A 20,473-nucleotide genomic window follows, 5' to 3' on the forward strand; every position below is an offset into this window, starting at 1 on the left:
GGGATGAAAAAAGGGAGCAGGTCAGAGCAATGCAGAAGGGAATGGGAGAAGAGGAAAGGAGGGCTGAGACAGGTAAACAGGAGGAGCCAGGAGGGCCTGGATCCAGGAGCTGGGGTTTCTCCCAGGGGTTTTCATTCATTCGATCGTATTTATTGAGCACTTACTGTGTGCAGAGCCACGCTGTACTAAGTGCTTGGGAGAGTACAACAATAAACAGACATTTTCTCTGCCCACAATGAGTTTACGGTCTAGAGGACCTAACATTAGTTAAGTTTTTACCGTCGGGCTCTATTTAAAGTGCTAAGGTAGATAAAAGCCAATCAGTTTGGACACTGTCTTTTTCCCACATGGGACTTTGAATCTTAATGCCCATTTTACAGATGAAGTAACCGAGGAACAGAAAAGATAAGTGAGTCTTCCTAAATCACTCAACTCTCACTCCCAAATTTATGCACTCCCCACTGGGAATGGGAGTCACCCCCGCTCTCAATTGCCAGCCCCTGTAGGAACCCACAGGCCACCCTGATCTCTCCCATTGCCCACTTGATTCTTGGGGAGGGGTGGGGGAGCTGCAGGCCAGATTTGAGGCTGGAGCGGAAGAAAGGTAGACTCTGCCTCCCATTGCCAGGTACCAACTATGCCCTTATATGGCTGCCTGCCTCTACATCTAGTCCCGTACTCAGCAAGCCTGAAAAATAATAACAATCATGGAATTAATTAAGCACTTACTATGTGCCAAACATTGTTCTAAGCACTGGGGTAGATACAAGCCAATCTGGTTGAACAAGGTCCCCGTCTCATATGGCTCACAGTCTTAATCCCCATTTTACAGATGAGGTAACTGAGGCCCAGAGAAGTAAAGTGACTTCCCCAAGGTCACACGGCAGATAAATGGAGGAGGCCGTTTTTACAAGGCTGCCCAGTTCCCATCTGTGGTCCGGTTTATGGGGTCAGGATGTTGTCCTCCTGGGGAAATGGGGGTCCTTGCCTAAACCGTCCCTTTCCTATAACCACACTCCTATAACCTTTTAGACCATAAGCTCCTTGAGGTCAGGGATGGTATCTATTTACTCTTTGGTACTCTCCCAAGCCCTCACCGTGTTGCTCTGCACACTGAGTAGGCAATAAATACCATTGATTGATTGATTTTCCAGGCCCACCGGTGACACTCGGAGAAGTTCCTAGGAGGCTACGTTGGCTCTGGCTAAGGATTGGGAAATCTTTCCTCGGAGAGTTGACATTTTCTACACAGAAAGGAAGTGTGAAAGGGATTAAGCAGGGATTACAAAAGCTCCTGGGGCTCCCAGGCTAGAGAGAACTTTGGAAACGGTTCTGGCTTGAGCCTGATCAGACAGGGCACAGACAGAAATCGAGAAAGATTCATTTCCCCATTCCCAAAGCTCCTGTCAGACCAACTGGCCAGGGGCCAGGAATGTCCTGTGGTCGCTGGAGTTTGGCCCTGGAGATGGCATGAGAGATTTCGGCCCCTCCGGTTCCGGTATGCGGACATTCTCCGGCTAGGGCCTCTCCCCGGAGAGGCAGATGACCTGTGACCTCTGCTTTCTCCGGGCGCGCAACCCCTGCACTTTGTGTCTCCTCCTTTGGGCAACACATTGCCCTGATCAGCGCTGCCGAGGAAGCAGCGTGGCTTAGCGGCAGGAGCACGAGCTTGAGAGTCAGAGGACGTGGGTTCTAATCCCAGCTCGGCCACTTGTCTGCTGCATGACCTGGGGCAAGCCACTGAACTTTTCTGTGCCTCAGTTACCTCATCTGTAAAATGGGGATTAAGACTGTGAGCCTCACGTGGGACAACCTGATCACCCTGCATCTCCCCCAGCGCTCAGAACGGTGCTCTGCACTTAGTAAGCGCTTAACAAATACCAACATTATTATTATTGTAAGTGGTTTACTAGCACAGGAAAGAGGCTAAGGTGCCCTTGGGTTCAGTGGAGGTAAAGCGGAGGATGGCCATGTTCGTAACGTCCATCACTTTAGGTTGCAGGCAGAATTGGGATGGCTCAGGACACAGGACTGGGCAGCCCCAGGCTGCTGCTCAGTCACTCTGGGAGATAGGCCCCGTTAGGCCTGTCCTGCTCCCGACCAGTCTTCATCTAGAAGCAGCATGGCTTAGTGGGAAGAGCACGTGCTTGGGAGTCAGAGATCATAGGTTCTAATCCCAGCTCCGCCCACTGTCAGCTGTGTGACTTTGGGCAAGTCACTTCACTTCTCTGGGCCACAGTTACCTCATCTGTCAAATGGGGATGAAGACTGTGAGCTCCACGTGGGACAACCTGATTACCTCGTACCTACCCCAGCGCTTAGAACAGGGCTTAGCCCATAGTGAGCGCTTAACAAATACCATCATTATCACTGTTATCTGTAACACAGCCATAGCCATGACCTCCCTAACGGGTTCGGGACCTCTCCCGAAGAACGGAGCCGTCCCTCCCCTGGAACGACCGTCCCGTCCAGCTTTAGAATTGCCCAGCTTGGGGGCTCAGATGGTGGACTCTCAGAGGGGTTTGGAAGTACAGAGGGGGTGGGGTCCTTTCGGTCCAGCCAGGGCTGGTCATCTGGACTCAGTCCCCGGCCGGGGCTGGAGGCTGGGGGGGAAGGGAGGGAAGGGAGGGGCGGGGAGAGCGGGAATCCCAGGAGGAAGGGAGACAAAAGGGAACCAGGAAGCTGGAGAAGAATATTGGAGGCTGGCGGGAGGGAGCTCAGGATGTTGGCCGTCCCAGACCAGTCCTGCCGGCTGGGTTATTCATTAGTGAGAAGGAAGGCGGACGGACGGCCAGCGGGGCGGCCAGCGGGACGGCCAGCAGGACGGACAGCAGGGAGGAACACAAGGCACGCGGGGAGGAGGGTGAAGAGAGCAGAGCACAGAGCGCAGGGAGCAGGATGTAGGGCGCAGGGAGCGGGGCACAGAGCACGAGGCGTAGGGCGCAGAGCGCGGGGCTCAGCGTGCTGGGAGCAGGGAGCAGGGAGCAGGGAGAAGGGCACTGGGTGTAGGGCACAGGGAGCAGGGCGAATAGTGCAGGGTGGAGGGCACAGGGTGTAGGGCCCGGGGCGCAGAGGGCAGAGCTCAGGGCTCAGGGTTACAGGCGCAGAGCACAGGGTTCAGCATACTGGGCGCAGGGTGTAGGGCACTAGGAGCAGGGCGCAGAGCGCGGGGTGTAGGGCACAGGGAGCAGGGTACAGGGAGCAAGGCGCGGAGCGCAGGGGGTAGGGCGCTGGGTGTAGGGCACAGGGCACAGAGGGCAGAGCACAGGGCTCAGGGTGCCAGGCACAGAGAGCAGGGCTCAGCGGGCTGGGCCTAGGGCTCTGGGAGCAGGGCGCAGGGGTAGATTGGGCCGGGTGGTGCGGCGATGGGCGCCGCTGGGGGTGGGAGCTGTCCGTGTCCGGGGCGCTGCCCGTGGCCGCTCTCCTGCCTGTGGCCCTGCCTGCGGCCCTGCCTGGCCTGGCTCCGCCCGGAGGACGAGGGGCACCGGGACGGCGCCTCCGGCAAGCCCCGTGACATCGCCAAACCGGGCACCTGCCATCCGCTCCCCCCACTGCCTGACCCGCTGTCCAGATCGTCGCCCCGGCCGGCGGGCATCTTCGTGGCGCTCTTTGACTACCGGGCACGCACGGCCGAGGACCTGAGCTTCGTGGCCGGGGACCGGCTGCAGGTCCTGGACGCCTCGCACCCGGGCTGGTGGCTGGCCCGCCTCCTGGGCCACGGGGGAGACGACCCGGGCCAGCAGAGCCAGGGCTATGTCCCTGCCAACTACCTGGCCAAGGACCAGAGCCTGCAGGCCGAGCAGTGAGTACCCGGGCCCGCTGGCCGGCCCCCTCTCTTCCATCCCCGAGCCCCCACGCGGAGGCCCATGCCCGCCTCGCCCTGGTCATGCAGGGCGCGCCTACCCATTCTGTCCCACTCTTCTCTCCTAAGCGCTTAGTACAGGGCTCCCCACACGGTAGGGGCCTCCGTTCCCTCTTCTGTGAAATGGGGATTAAGACCGTGAGCCCCACCTGGGGCAAAGTGATGCCCTTCTATCTGTGTTCTTCTACCTACCCCGGCTGTTAGAACAGTGCTAGGCACAGAGTGAGCCCTTAACAAATACCATCATTATTATTATTATCTTGATTCTATTTACTGCCATTGTTCTTGTCTGTCCGGCTCATCCGATTAGACTGTGCGCCCGTCAAAGCGCAGGGATTGTCTCTATCTGTTAACGATTTGTACATTCCAAGCGCTTAGTACAGTGCTCTGCACATAGTAAGCGCTCAATAAATACAACTGAATGAATATTATTATTATAAATGCCATCGATGGATCAACTGATCCCTGGTCAGCAGAGACCCAATCTTCAAGTCTTATCGCTGTGCCATTGTTCTCTCCTTAGCACTCAGTACAGGGCTCTGCACACGGTAAGCCTCTCTGTTCCCTCTTCTGTGAAATGGGGATTAAGACTTTGAGCCCCACCTAGGAAGACCTTCTATCTACCTCATCGCTTAGAACAGTGCTTGGCACAGAGTAAGCCCTTAACAGATACCATCATCATTATTATTATTATTATCGTAAATGCCGTCGATGGATCGACTGATCCCCGGTCTGCCCTTCTTCAGGAAGCAGGGACCAAATCTTGGAGTCTTGTCGCTGTCCTACTGTATCCTCCTAACTGCTGAGTACAGTGCCCCGCTCACAGTAAGCGCCTCAGTTCCCTCAACTGTAAAATGGGGATTAAGACTGTGAGCTCCACCTAGGACAATCTGATGACCTTCTATCTAGAGAAGCAGCGTGGCTTAGTGGAAAGAGCCTGAGCTTGGAAGTCAGAAGTCATGGGTTCTAATCCCAGCTCTGCCACGTATCAGCTGTGTGACCCTGGGCAGGTCACTTCACTTCTCTGTGCCTCAGTTACCTCACCTGTAAAATGAGGATTGAGACTCTGAGCCCCACGTGGGACAACCTGATTACCTTGTATCTATTCCAGAGCTTAGAACAGTGTTTGGCACATAGTAAGTGCTTAGCATATACCCTCATTATTATTATTATTGCAAAAAACTCACAGGACGCACAGATGCGGACTTGGTACGCTACGGAGGTCAAGGGCCGCAGCACGTCAGGTGCCTCTCCTAGCCATAGATGACCTCTGAATTACCTATTTACATAAGAAACGACTTGCCAACAAATGTTGAGGAAAAGAGGTTGGTGTGGTTGGGATTTTAGGTGTGGGCAGTGTGGACCCACTCAACAGACAAGGTGGCCAAAATGGGGTCATCTGGGAGACAGCAGTGACGGACGGGTACGACCACGACAAATGGGGCTGCTGCTTTAGAACAGAGGCCTGGGGAAAACTGAGACAGCAAGAGGGTGAAATGAAACCAGCACCGGGCATTTTAACAAAGCTCGTTGTGGGCAGGGAATGTGTCTTTTGATTGCTATATTGTAATGCTAATCAATAATGATGGTATTTGTGAAGCACTTACTATGTGCTAAGCACTAAGTGCCGGGGTAGAGACAGGGTAATGAGGTGGTCCCACGTGGGGCTCGATGTCTCAACCCCCAATTTACAGATGAGGGGACTGAGGCACAAAGAATAATAGTAATAATAATGATGGCATCTGTTAGGCGCTTTACTATGTGCAGAGCACTGTCCTAAGCGCTGGGAAGGGATACAAGGTGATCAGATTGTCCCGTTTTACATTTACATTTTACAGATGAGGGAACTGAGGCGCAGAGAAGTGAAGTGACTTGCCCAAAGTCACACAACAGACAAGTGGCGGGGGCGGGACTAGAACCCACGTCCTCGGACTCCCAAGCCCGGGCTCTTGCCACTAAGCCACGCTGCTTAGTACAGTGCACTGTACCCAGTAAGCGCTCAATAAATACGATCGAGTAAATAAACAGACGCAGTGGTGCGGCAAAGGGCAATCTGTACAGCGACACGCAGTGCAGAAGGGATGGGATTGTCCATCTTGCATCAGTCTGATCACACACCCACACACACACTGATAAAGTCTCCGCTTCAGTAGCGTCATCTCTGAACCCAAAGGGCAGCCTCTGAGCAACATTCACTCATGCATATTCCCGTGTGCACACGTGTATACACACATGCAGACACACATTCAGTCTGCAAACTTTCCCACCAATCGATTCTAAGAACCAATCATTCGACAGTATTTACTGAACGCTTTCTGTGTGCTGAGCACTTTACTAATGCTCGGGAGAGTCTAATAGAGTTAGTGATCAACCGGCGCATGGCATTTATTGAGCATTTTTCGCGTGCAGAGCGCTTGGTTAAGCGCTTGGGAGAGTATAATAGAGTTAGTAATCAGTCAATCGATGAATGATATTTATTGGGCGCTTACTGTATGCAGGGGAGAGTAGGACTGGGGGAGAGTATAATAGAGTTAAAAATCAATGAGTCGGTGAATGGTATTTATTGACCACTTACTGTGTGCTGAAGAGAGTGTAATAGAGTTAGTAATCTGTCATTCAATGGTGTTTATTGCGCACTTACTATGTGTAGAGCACTATACTAAGCGTTTAGAAGAGTATAATGCAGCAGAGTTGGTAGATACATTCTTTGTCCGTAAAGAGTAGTGCCCTTAAAAGCTTACGCTCTAGCAGAGGAGACAGAGAGTAATTTGCAATAGCGTGCCAAGATAATGTAGAGAAGTACAGTGGGGTAGAGTGAAGTGTGCGTACCCAGGTGCTCAGGTGACACGGAAGCACTGAAGTGGCAGTGGGGAGAGAAATAGGGTGTGGAGATGACAGAGTAATCAGAGAAGAGAAGAGAAGCTGTGATTTTAGAAGGGGGAAGCAGTAACCTGAAAGGGGAGGGAGTTCCAGGGAGTAGGGAGAGTGTGAGAAAAAAGATGGGAGTGTTGAGAGTGATGAGAGTGAGTGAGTGTTGAGAGTGACTAAGTGCTTAGTACAGAGCTCTGCACGCAGTAAGCCCTCAATAAATATGATTGAATGGATGAATGATGAGAATGAGGTACAGCGAGTAAGCGGCGTGAGAGGAATGAAGGAAGGGAGCTGGGATGCAGTGGGAGATGAACGAGGATAGGCAGGGGGAGAGAGCTGATTGAATGTCTTAAAACCGATGGTCAGGAATTTTTGCTTGATGTGGTGAGGAATGAATAACATCCGAATACCATCGTCATCATCACTTAATACCGTGGTAGAGACAAGAGAAGCAGATCTGATACAGTTCCTGTCCCACTGGGGTCACAGTGTAAGGGCGAGGGAGAGTAGGTTTCTTCTCCTCAATATTTACAGATGAGGAAACGGAGACCCAGATCAGTTAAATATCTTGCCTCAGGTCATAGACTAGGCAAATGGCAAAGCCGGGATTAGAACCCAGGTCCTCTGATTCCCAGAAACGGGCTTTTTTCATTAGGCCTCGGGGATACTTTCAGGAAGATACGCTCTACCTTTGAGAGTCATTAAAGTTCCGGTGACAATCAAGGAGCACTGAAACAGGAAGACGAGAGCCGCAGAAGTAAACTTGTTGGGAATTTCAAAAGAATCAATAAAGCAGTAACACCCGATTCTCAAATATCACAAGGACTGTATTGTTGCAAAACCCCACACTAAGAAAACCTGCCTGATAGTACTCACCTGGTCTCACTTAGGTGTGTACGGGCAAATCGTTTCTTCCTTTATTAGGGTATTTGTTAAGCATTTGCTCTGTGTCGAGCACTGCTTATCAGGTCAGACACGGTCCCTACCCCACATGGGGCTCATAGTCTAAAGTGGGAGAGAGACAGGAACTGAATTCCCATTTTACAGATAAGAAAATAGAGGCAGACAGAAGTTTAGTGACCTGCCCAAGGTCACACAGCAGGCAAATGTCAAAGCTGGGGTCGAAACCCAGGTCTTCTGACTCCCAGGCCTGTGCTATTTCCACTGTTCATTCATTCAATCGTATTTACTGAGCTCTTACTGTGTGCAGAGCACTGTACTAAGCACTGGCCTACGCTCTTCCCGCGTTTCCAGCTGCTGTATCCAAACAGGCTCGGGTTGTGGGATGAATGATCTTCAGTTCCCCATAACATTCTAGCTGAAATCTGAAGTGAACACAAGCATTATGGTAGAACTGCATATATTGGCTTTCTTTGAAGTCTCCCTAATCTGAGAAGCAGCACAGAGATTTTTAAATCGCAGTAGACGCCTAGTTTAGTGCTCTGTAAATAACTGTGGGCAGGGAACCTGTTTACCAACTTGGTTGTATTGCACTTTCCCAAGTGCTTAGTACAGAGCTCTGCACACAGTAAGCGCTACGCCCCAAAGTGAGCAGCAGCATGGCCTAATGGATAGAGCAGGGGCCCGAGAGTCAGAAGAACTTGGGTTCTAATGCTGGCTCTTCCACTTGCCTGCTGAGTTTCTTTGGGCAAAGTCACTTATTCATTCATTCATTCCTTCATTCATTCATGCATGCATTCATCCATCCATCCATCCACCCATCCATCCATCCATTCAAACATATTTATTGAGCTCTTCGACATTTATCTTCTCTGGGCCTCAGTTCCCTCAGCTGTAAATTGGGGATTAAGACTGTGAGCCCTATGTGTCCAACCCAGCTAGTGCTTAGAACAATGCCTGGCACATAGTAAAAACTAAACAAATGGCGTCATTAAAAAATACCATCGTTAGGAAATATAATAATAATATTAATAATGTTGGTATTTGTTAAGCACTTACTATGTGCACAGCACTGTCCTAAGCGCTGGGGGAGATACAGGGTAATCAGGTTGTCCCACTTGAGGCTCACAGTTAATCCCCATTTTACAGATGAGGTAACTGAGGCACAGAGAGGTTAAGTGACTTGCCCACAGTCACACAGCTGACAGGTGGCAGAGCCGGGATTCGAAGCCATGACCTCTGACTCCCAAGCCCTGGCTCTTTCCACTGAGCCACACTGCTTCTCAACATCACTGATTGATTTTGGTGATGACAAGGCCTTGGTGACACAGCTGAAGTGATAACAGAATTAACTGAGGCAAAACCTACCAGTGTCTCTCTGATGGAGGCTGCATCCCCCAGTGGGAGCGGGAAAGAGCCAGCAGGATGGAAGCAGACTGTTACTTCAGGACAATACGGATAATGGCTGGGGGAGAACCTCCCATGGCATCGAGCCACCTGACTCATTAAGGGGCTATGACCACAGAAGCGAGGCATCCCTCCTCTCCTCCTGACCTCCCCCCAACACAACATTCCTCCTACCCCCTGCCTGATGCCCCAGGGCCTGGGAAGACCAGGTTCCTTTCACCCCACTGGAGAGGTCAGGGATCGGGGGTGGTGTACGCTGGGCATGCCTGGGTGTGACTCGGGGAAAACCTGAAATGCTTGTTACCAGCCAATTACTTTATTAAAGATAGGTCCCTGAGGGGTCCTGGACCTGCCTTTGGCCCACAGGAGGACTTCCGCAGTAGCGGAGGAGGGAGCGCTCAGGCTACAGGGAAGAGAAAAGCAGTACGGTTCAGTGGAAAGAGCACGGGGTTGGGAGTCAGAGGTCGTGGGTCCTAATCCCAGCTCTGCCATTTGTCTGCTGTATGACCTTAGGCAAATCACTTACATTCTCTGTGCCTCAGTTACTTTATCTGTAAAATGGGGATTAAGACTGTGAGCTCCACGTGGGACAACCTGATTACCTTGATTCTACCCCAGCGCTTAGAAGAGTGCTTGGCATATAGACCCTCTAAACTGTAAACCCATGGTGGGCCGGGATTGTCCTTCTCTATTGCTGTATTGTACTTTCCAAGAGCTTAGAACAGTCCTCTCCCCTCAGTAAGCGCTTAATAAATACGATTGAATGAATGGATGAACATAGTAAGCACTTAGCAAATTCCATAATTATTATTATTAAAGTGAAAGCTCTCCAAAGCCACATCCCCAGGGCTCCGCATTCTTTTTGGGGGCCCAAGCGAAGCCCTTCCCAAGGGATAAACTAGATTAGGGATCCACACTGCTTCCCCAGCGTTTTCCACCCCACCTGAGCTGCTAGACGTGCCTCTGCTTTGCCACCTAAATTCTCAGCTGTAAATTATTATAATAACAATTACAGTACTTGTTAAGCACTTACTATGTGCTAAGAACTGTTCTAAGCACTGGGATAGATCCAAGTTAATTAGGTTGGACACTGTTTCTGTCCCCCATGAAGTTCATGCTCTCACAGTTCATTTTACATATGTGGCAACTGAGGCACAGAGAAGTGAAGTGACTTCCCCAAGGTCACACAGCAGACACTTGGCAGATTCTGGATTAGAACCCAGGTCCTTCTGACTCCCAGGCCCGTGCTTTACCCACTAAGCCATGCAGCTTCTCATCAAGCCAAGGGCAGGGATTAGTTCTAGTAGCTCTATTGTATTTTCTCAAGAGCTTAGTAGTAGAGTGCTCATTTTAGAGTAAGAGCTCAAACAATATTATTAATTGATCAACTGATTAAAGAGTCACATGGGCACTGTCCCCACATGAAGTATTTTGCTGCTCCTGGACTTCCGGATGGATGACTTCAATGGACAGTTCATCATCAATGTGGGGAGAAAGCTCTCCTCCTTTCAGCATCTGAGCTGTTTGGAGAATAAAGTTATTTAAGCAGACACCCATCAGCTGAGGGTCCTCAACGTGGCCCTGCCCCCTGAAGGTCCCCATCCTAGTCCCACCCTCTGTAAAAAAATTAAAAAAAATAAATGGTGGTCTTTGTTAAGTGCTTACTATGTGCAAAGCACTGTTCTAAGCGCTGGGGGATACAAGGGTGATCAGGTGATCAAGTTGTCCCACGTGGGGCTCACAGTTTCCATCCCCATTTCACAGATGAGGCAACTGAGGCACAGAGAAGTGAAATGATTTACCTAAGGTCACACAGCAGACAAATGGCAGAGCTGGGATTAGAACCCAGGACCTCTGACTCCCATGCCCGGGCTTTTTCCACTGAGCCACACTGCTTCTGATTCCCTGGGAGCAGTATGGCTTAGTGGAAAGAGCACGGGCTTGGGAGTCAGAGGTCGTGGGTTCTAATCCTGGCTCTGCCACTTGTCTGCTGTGTGACCTTAGGCAAATCACTTACATTCTTTGTGCCTCAGTTACCTCTTCTGTAAAATGGGGATTAAGACTCTGAGTCCCGTGTGGGACAACCTGACTACCTTGTATCTACCCCAGCGCTTAGAACTGTGCTTGACATATACTAAACGCTTAACAAATACCATCATTATTATTATCATTCCCTCATTCAGGCAGTCACGGAAACAGACATTCAATCGATCAATCAATCAATCAATGGTAGTTATTGAGGGCTTACTTTATGTAGACCACTGAACTAAGCATTTAGAAAAGTACAGTGCAATAGTCTGGAAGAGACCATCCCTGCCCTCAAGGAGCTTGCAGTCTACAGGAGGAAGTGGACAGTAAAATAGATTAAGATATGGAAAATGAGAGTGTGTAAGGATATGCACATAATAATAATGATAATGGTAGTATTTGGGGGATGGGGTGAATATCAAAATCCTTAAGGGATACACGGCACAGCACTTAGGTGATGCAGAGAGAAGGGTGGTAGGGGTAATGAGGGCTTAGTCTCTTCTTGGAGGCGATGCAGTATTAAGAGCAGCGTGGCTCAGTGGAAAGAGCCTGGGCTTCGGAATCAGAGGTCATGAGTTCGACTCCCTGCTCTGCCACTTGTCAGCTGTGTGACTGTGGGCGTCACTTCCCTTCTCTGCGCCTCAGTTACCTCATCTGTAAAATGGGAATTAACTGTGAGCCTCACGTGGGACAACCTGATTACCCTGTATCTCCCCCAGCGCTTAGAACAGTGCTCTGCACATAGTAAGCGCTTAACAAATACCAACATTATTATTATTATTAAGAGGGTTTAAAGGTAGGAAAAATGGTGGACTGTTGGATATGAAAGGGGAGGGTGTCCCAGGCTAGGGGGAAGACATGGGCAAGGGGTTGGTGTTGGGATAGAAGAGACTGAGATACAGACAGTAGATTGGCATTAGAGGAGCAAAGCGGGAGGGCTGGGTTGTAGTAGGAAATCACCGAAGCAAGGTAGGAGGGGGAGAGCTGATTGAGTGCCTTAAAGCTGATAGTAAGAAGTTTCTTTCTGATGCAAAGATGGATGGGCAACCATTGGGGGTCTTGGAGGGCAATTAAACTCCCCACCTCCAAAGTCTTATTAAAGGCACATCTCCTCCAAGAAGTCCTCATTTCCTTTTCTTCCAATCCCTTCTGCATCATCCTGACTTGTTCCCTTTATTCATCCCCCCTCCCAGCCCCACAGCACTTAGATACGTATCTGTAATTTATTTATTTATTTAGACTGTAAGCTCACTGTGGGCAGGGGATGCGCCTGTTATTTTGTTATATTTTACTCTCCCAAGCGCTTACTGCTGTGCTCTGTGCTCAGAAAGTGCTCAATAAGTATATCTGATTGATTCATTGACTGGGGAGATATGGACTGTATGGTTTTTCGGAAAAGTGATCCAGGTGGCAGAGGGGAGAGGGGAAGAGGGGAGAGATGGAGACAGGGAGGCAGGGTGGTCAGTGAGGAGTCTGATGTAGTAGTCAAGGTGGGATACGGGTACCTGAGTCGGCATGACAGAAGTTTGGATGGAGGGGAAGGGGTGGATTCTAGAGATGTTGTGAATGTTGAACTGACAGGATTTCATCGAAGATTTATATGTGCGGGTCGAATGAGAGAGATGAGCGGAGGGTAATGTCGAGGTTTAGGGCCTGTGAGACAGAGAAGATGGTGTTGTTGTTTACAGTGAAGGGAAAGTCAGGGGGAGGAGACGCACAAAGACACACACGTACACACACACACGTCCATCCATCAGGGCAGACCGGAAAACGACAATGGAGTTGTCCTTGGGAGGAGTGGAATCTGGAGAGAGGAAGGAAGGAGGGGGCGTTGGGAGGGAAAGGCAGGAGAGCAGCAGGAAGGAGGCAGGGTTACTCAGCCAGGCGCTTCCAGGAAAGTCAGTTTCTCCCTCAAACCAAATGACACCCTGGACAATCGTTGTGGCTGCTCCTCGGAACTGTAAACAGAAGCCATGGAAACCCAGATTCACCTGCTCCCTGCCTAGTTGGGACTGGCCGTTGCAGTCACCTTACCGAGCTTTGTTTTTGTTTGTATATTGTCTTAGCGTTTTGTTTCAACTCTCCTTTAAGAATCTGTTGCCAGTTCCCTCCCCCTCTTTTTATTTTTAGATTGTGAGCCCCCTGAGGAACAGGGACCGTGCCTAATTCCCACCTAGATATTCTTTCCCAGTGCTTAGTGCAGTGTTCCATGCTTGATGACTACTGTTAAAGTAACCAAACCTCCAGTGGAAGCATCTTGATGAGCAATAAACTGGATAAGTCCGCTTAAAAGGCAAACGGGCCTTCAATCGTCAGAGGGTGGATTATACACGGATATATATCTGGGTAGATCGTAATGTGACGTCAGGAGGAACATATGTGCACATGCACGGTTTTAGGTAAGATGTTTTCCTTAACAGGGTTTGTCCAGAACAAAAATTGTGCTTACAAAGGAATGAACTGTTAAAATTAGTGTGTTATATTGTTCTCACTGGGGAAGCGGCATGGCCTGGTGGATAGAGCACAGGCCTGGGAGTCAGAAGGTTCTCGGTTCAAATCTCGACCCACCAGTTGTCTTCTGTGTGACCTCGGACAAGTCCTTTCTCCTCCTCTGTGCCTCAGTTCCCTCATCTGTAAAATGGGGATTAAGAGTGTGAGCCCCATGTGGGACAGGGACTGGGTCCAACCTGATTATCTTGTATCTACTCCGGCACTTAGAACAGTGCCTGGCACATAGTAAGTGCTTAACAGACGCTCATCGTGACTGTACCAGTGCCAGTTCACACCAGACCTACGAGCTCAGAGCACCTTCCCTGACCAGCTAGAACCCACTGCCCCACTCTACATTGTGTTCACTTTTCCATTAACCTCTCCCTATCTGTCTGTCTCCCTATCTCTCTTCCTCCTTGTCTCTTTTTCTCTCTGTCTCTCTCTGTTAGCATAGACAGTTGAAAATGAATGGGAGGTATATCCTGACGATTTCCTGCCCTTCCCTTTTCTGATTAGGACTGTTTGCATTTTATCAAGACAATAATAGCAATTAACCACGGAGAGTGCAAAGTGGAAAGTGCACAGGCCAACCAGTCAGAGGACCTTAGTTCTAATCTTGGTTTCGCCACTTGCCTGCTGTGTGACTTTAGGTGAGTCACTTAACTTCTCTGTGCCTCAGTTGCCTAATCTGTAAAGTGGGAATTCAATACACGATCTCCCTTCCCCTTAGACTCTGGGCTCCGGGTCCAAATTACTTATATGGTATCAACCCCAGTACTCAGTACAGTGTTTGGCACATAGTAGGCATTTAAAAAATATGACAATAAGCAATGTAGCTTATGTAGCCTAGTGGAAAGAGCATGGGCCTGGGATTCAGAGGACCTGGGTTCTGATCCCAGTTCTGCCACCTGCCAGCTGGATGATCTTGGACAAGTCACTTCTCTGGGTCTCAGTTTCCTCATCGGTAAATTAGGGATTCAATTCTAATACTTGGACTGTGAGCCCTATAAGGGATAGGGACTGTGTCCTATCTCATAAATGTCCATCTTTCTCAGTTCTTGGCACCTAAGAAGTACTTAACAAAGATAAAAACTTAGGCTCAAGGGGAAAAGGTAGCTTGTGTGAAGGGGAGTGATAACTGCCCATCAGCCCCATCTGCATGATTGGGGAGGATTTCAGTGTCAGATCTGTCCTCTTTGGACATACGGGACATCTTGTATTGTCTTGTCTTAATCTGTCTAGTCACCTCCGACCCATTGCAATGCCATGGACACATCTCTCCCACAACACCCCACCTCTACCCGCAATCATTCTAGTAGTGTATCCAGAGAGTTTTCTTGGTAAAAATGCAGAAGTGGTTTACAGTGCCTCCTTCTATGTAGTAAACTTGACTCTCTGCCCTTGACTCTCTCCTGTGCCGCTGCTGCCCAGTACAGTGAGTTTTGACTTGTAGCAGATTGCCTTCCACTCGCTAGCCACTCCCTAGCTAGGAATGGACTGGTTATGCCTCTGCTTGACTTGTATCTCTCCCTAAATATAGATTCATTCATACACACAAGTATATTGAATGCTGAATATCTGGGACTCCCCTCCGCACTGCAAATTTATCATGATCCTCCTCCTCCTCATCTCCCTGACCCACTTCTCTCTGGAAGAAGTATGAGTTGATATAGCAGCAAACCAAAAATAGAACCCAGCTTAGAGCAGTAGATCGAAAACCATTCCTTTAACAGGAATGTCCGTCTCCCTCTCTAAACTGTAAGCTCGTTGTGGGCAGGGAACGGGTATGCCAACTCTGTATAGAAAGCACCCAATAAATGCCATTGATGATGATGGGGAGAGGAATGGAGACAGTTGTGGAGAGCAGGTGTTCAGGGATGTTTTGGGGGGTGGGTGGTGAGTGGTGGAGAGGAGGTGTTCCTGGGGATGGGGACACCCCCTCTAGACTGCGAGCTCTTTATAGGCCGGCAACAAGTCTATCAACTCTGTTGAATTATACTCTCCCAAGCTCTTAATAAAGTGCTCTGCACTTAGTAAATACTAGTGATCGGGGGTGGAGGGTGGTTAGTAGTGGTTGTGAATAGTGGTGAATGATGGTATTTACTAAGCACTTGCTATGTGCCCAGCACCGTACTAAGCTCTGGGGCAGCTGCCAGATAATCAAATCAGACCCAGTCCCTGTCCCACATGGGTTTCACAGATGAGGAAAGTTAAGTGACTTACCCAAAGTCACACAGCAGGCAAGATATGGGATTAGAACCCAGGTCCTCTGACTCCCAGGCTTGTGCTCTTGCTTTTAGAACCCTGGGGCATGGGGGCTGGAGGAGGGGCTGGGCATCTCATCCATCCCCAACCTGGACCCTGGGCTCAAAAGGCTAAATCAGCCACCCACTGCATCCTGATGCCAAGGCTGCCATGGGCAGAGCACTGTAGGGGGCCCCTTCCATGGGCAGAGCATGAAATTGGCCTCCCTGAAAACACTCAGAACAGATGATAAGGGAATAGAGATCAGATATTTCTCAAAAGCTTAATGGGGAAACACTTGAAGGTGCTTCTTTCGGTCAGTGAGCGGTCAGGCCCTGGCCGAGCACTGGGTTTGTTCTCTGGATTAGAGTTCTTCAAGGACTCCCCGGTGGCCTCTGGGTGAAGTGAGAGTTTCGGTGCCCACTTGGGTTGCTGAGGCAGCCCTCCCGACCCTGACCCTGACCCTCATCCACACCTACACCCTCACCCACATCCGGGCCCCCTGCCCCACTCAAACGAGACACTCACATCCCAATCCAGAGACAGGGACCCCTATGTGTCCCACCTGATTATCTTGTATCTGTGTGGCCTAGTGGAAAGAGCATGAACTTGGGAGTCAGAAAGACCTGGGTTCTATTCCCAGCTCTGCCAATTGCTTGCTGCGTGACTTTGGGCAAATCATTTTCTCTGTGCCTTAGTTTCCTGTTGTCTGTTCTCTCTCCTACTTAGGCTGTGAGCCCCATATGGGACAGGGACTGTGTCTGACGTAATTTACCCCAGCGTTTAGAAGTGCTTGATACATAGTAAGCGCTTAACAAAAACAATAAAAAAACTACCCCAGCAGTTAGTACAGTCCACGTAGTTGGCTCTTAACAAATGCCACAGTTACTATTATTGTGATTGTTACAACCCGATGCTGTGTTTGTATTGCTGGTCCTTGGCAGGACCTGTGTCCTTGGGCAGGGTTGGAGGAAGGAGGGGACAGCCCAGGAGGAGACTCAGGCTACAGCCCGGAAATGACAGTGGCTGGGGAGAAGGAGGGTTGTGCTGGTGGGGGATGGAATTTGTGTCAAAATCTGACTTGAAGAGGGCTGGCTCCAGCCTCCTGACGTGGCAGAGGGATTTGTCTCCCGACCCAAGGGGTCCCACACCTATGACAGGCAACTGGTCAAAGCTCATTGGGTGGGAGGCACAGCTAGCAGCCGGCTGGTGGAGAACAAGGGCCCAACTGGCTGTTCCTCCAGCCTGAGGCCCAACTGGCCTTTGCCCCTAAGGCAGAGAGCCGAATTTACACCTCCCATTCTTTCCCGGGGTCTGAAGCATCATTCATTCATTCACTCAGTCGCATTTATTAAGTGCTCACTGTGTGCAGAGCACTGTACTAAGAGCTTGGGAAAGTACAATACAACAATAAAGAGTCACATTCGCTGCCCACAATGAGCTCACAGTCTAGAGGGGAAGAGACAAACATCAATACAAATAAATGAAATTGCAGATATAAAATAAGTGCTGTGGGGCTGGTGGGGCGGGGAGAGCAAAGGAAGCAAGACAGGATTACGCAGAAGGGAATGTGAGATGAGGAAAACTGGGGCTTAGTCTGGAAGGCCTCCTGGGGGAGATGGGCCTTCAGTAAGGCTTTGAAAGAGAGGAGAATAATTGTCTGGCAGATTTTAGGAGGGAGGGCATTCCAGACCAGAAGCAGGACATGTGCCAGGGTCGGTGGTGAGAGAGGAGAGATCAGAGCACAGTGAGAAGGTAAGCACTAGAGGAGTGAAGTATGTGGGCTGGGTTGTAGGAGAGAAGCAAAGTGAGGTAGGAGAGTGCAAGGTGATGGACTGCTTTAAAGCCAATGGTGAGGAGTTTGTCTTCTTACCTCACCTCCCTTCTTTCCTTCTACAGCCCAGCCCTCACACTCCACTCCTCTGCCGCTAACCTCCTCAATGTACCTCGTTCTGGCCTGTCCCGCCATCGACCCCTGGCACACGTCCTCCCTCTGGCCTGGAATGCCCTCCCTCCTCACATCTGCCAAACTAGCACACTTCCTCCCTTCAAAGCCTTACTGAGAGCTCACCTCCTCAGTAAGGAGGAGGCCTTCCCAGACTGAGTCTCCCTTTTCCTTTACTCCTCCTCCCCTCCCTATCGCCCTGACTCCCTCCCTCTGCTTTTCCCCCCTCCCCACCCCACAGCACTTGTATTTATATATATATATATATATATATGTATATATATATGTATGTATTATTCTATTTATTTTATTAATGATGTGTATAGATCTATAATTCTATTCATTTATATTGATGCTATTGGTGCCTGTCTGTTTTGTTTGCTTGTCTGTCTCCCCTCTTCTAGACTGTGAGCCCGTCGTTGGGTAGGGATTGCCTCTATCTGTTGCCAAATTGTACTTTCCAAGTGTTTAGTTCAGTGCTGTGCACACGGTAAGTGCTCAATAAATACAACTGAATGAATGAATGAATGAATGAATGAATCAACCACTTTGTGACCTCCACCCCACCACTCCGGGTTCAAAACCTTAATCCGAACTGTTGGCCCCATGGTCCAGAGCAGGCAGAAGGGTGGTGTCAGGGCTCTGCCCTGTCCAGTTAAGGCAGAGGAAACGGTCGGCACTGAATCCTTATCAGACAGTTGCGGGCCAAGAGCTGACCTGGAGTCCTGGGGCCCTGGAAAACAAGGGATGGAAATCACCCGTTTCATTTCCGCCCCCATATCTCCTCAGTGCCTCCTTTCCCCCCAGGACCACGTTAACATGGCACGTTGGTAATCTGCTAGTGTCTCCTTCCAGGTGGTTTTTTGGTGCCATCAAGCGAGTGGATGCAGAGAAGCAGCTATTGTACTCGGGGAATCGGCCTGGTGCCTTCCTGATCCGGGAGAGTGAGAGCCAGAAGGGAGACTATTCCCTGTCAGGTAAGGGCATGGGACTTCAATAGTAATAATAATAATGACGATAATAGTAATAATAATAACAACAACAATGATCCGTGGTATTTATTAAGTGCTTTCTCTGTGCCAGGCACCGTACTAAGTGTTGGGGGCAAATACAAGCTAATCAGTTTGGATGCAGTCAGTCCCTGTCTCACATTTTCTCCTAGCGTTCTGGTCTTCCTCTGGAGTCAGAGTCCCGGGCTCACAATCTTAATTCCCATTTTACAGATGAGGTAACTGAGGCCCAGAGAATTTAAGTGTTTCACTCAAGATCACACAGCAGACAACTGGCAGAACTGGGATCAGAACATGAGTCCTCTGATTTCCAGGCCCGTGTTCTTTCCATTAAGCCACGCTGCTTTGTTTTGTGGACAGGACCATCAGGCTTTCTGACCTTCAGGCTGGTAACACACTGAGAGGAAGAGGGAGAGGAGAAGGAGGAGGAGGAAGGAGGAGGAAGGAGAGGAGGAGGAAGAAGAGGAGGGAAATGATGAGGAGGAGGCTGGGAATGGTGATGAGAGGGTGATTTCCTCAAACTGTGGGCAGGCTGCTCTAGAGTCCTGGTAGAATGCCCAGCTTCGAAGCCAAAGGCCATTCTAGGTGAGAACCATTTTATCAGCATTTGTGCTGTGGCTTGCAGCTTCCCAAACTGTGGGTCTTATACCCCATTTATAACAGCCGAAAACATGTCTCCTCTGTAAGGGGCAGTAATGGGACGAGCATGGGGAATTTGCCCCCATAGGAAGCTGTGCAGCAGAAAACACCGGCAGAGCCCACAGGGGAGCGGGGAGATCCAAGGATGAACGTGTCACGTTGGGTCACTGGAGGGATAGTTAGAGATGGAGAGGGCAGATTTTCGGGGTGGTGGGTGGTCCATCCCTACACACGAGGATGGGTGTCCTGAAGAGTAACTGGACCCCAGTTACTCCAAGAGTCTTGGTGCCCCTCCAGTCAGAGTCCTGGGCTGGATGGGTGGTGGGGCTGAAGCTTATAAGTACGAAAGGCCAAGTGATCAACTGGAGGAGTAGTGTGGCTTAGTGGAAAGAGTTTGGGCCTGGGAGTCAGAAGTCTAGGGTTCTAATCCCAGCTCTGCCACATATCTGCTGTGTGATCTTGGCAAGTCACTTCACTTCTCTGGGCCTCAGTTTCCTGAACTGTAAAATAGAGATTCAATTCTCTTCCCTCCTGCTTAAACTGTGAGCCCCATGTGGGACAGGGACTGTATCCACCTTGATAAACTTGTATTTAACCCAGAGCTTAGAACAGTGCTTGACACATTGTAAGCACTTAACAAATGCCATCAAAAAATAAAACAGATGTCAAGAGGAGCAAGTGTGAGATCCATGGAGTCCCATTATTTCACCTCCTTTCGATGGCCAGTGGAAAACGAATGTCTTAATGCCTAGTCGTATCTATCCCTGTATAAATGGTCGCAGTAGTTTTCGTAGTCTTCCCTGACCACAGAGCTAGGAGTGGAGGGAGGTGTGAGAAGCATGGGGAAGCTTTCTATCTCTGAACGTCTACGCCCGTCCAGTCTAAAAATCCTGCTTGTCCTATCATGTGCTAAGCCCTCCTTTCTCCTCTTCCACTCTCTTCCACATCACCCTGACTTGCCCCCTTTATTTATCTCCCCTCCCAGTCCCACAGCACTTATGTTCAGATCTGTAATTTATTTATTTGTTTATATTAATGCCTGTCTCCCCCTCTAGAGTGAAGGCTCGTTGTGTGCAA

The 20,473-nt window shown here is 49.8% G+C and overlaps 1 protein-coding gene across 1 annotated transcript in view; it reads left to right on the forward strand.

Moving 5' to 3' along the window:
- Positions 1-3,365: 3,365 nt before the first annotated feature.
- FRK (fyn related Src family tyrosine kinase) overlaps positions 3,366-20,473 on the forward strand; it is a 42,811-nt gene continuing 25,703 nt past the window's right edge. Inside the window, exons 1-2 of the mRNA XM_039914599.1 lie at positions 3,366-3,802; positions 18,603-18,724. Coding sequence (XP_039770533.1) covers positions 3,366-3,802; positions 18,603-18,724 — 559 coding nt within the window. The remainder of the gene's footprint in view (positions 3,803-18,602; positions 18,725-20,473) is intronic.

Source organism: Ornithorhynchus anatinus, chromosome 2, assembly GCF_004115215.2.
Source record: "Ornithorhynchus anatinus isolate Pmale09 chromosome 2, mOrnAna1.pri.v4, whole genome shotgun sequence".
In the NCBI taxonomy this organism is placed as follows: Eukaryota; Metazoa; Chordata; class Mammalia; order Monotremata; family Ornithorhynchidae; genus Ornithorhynchus; species Ornithorhynchus anatinus.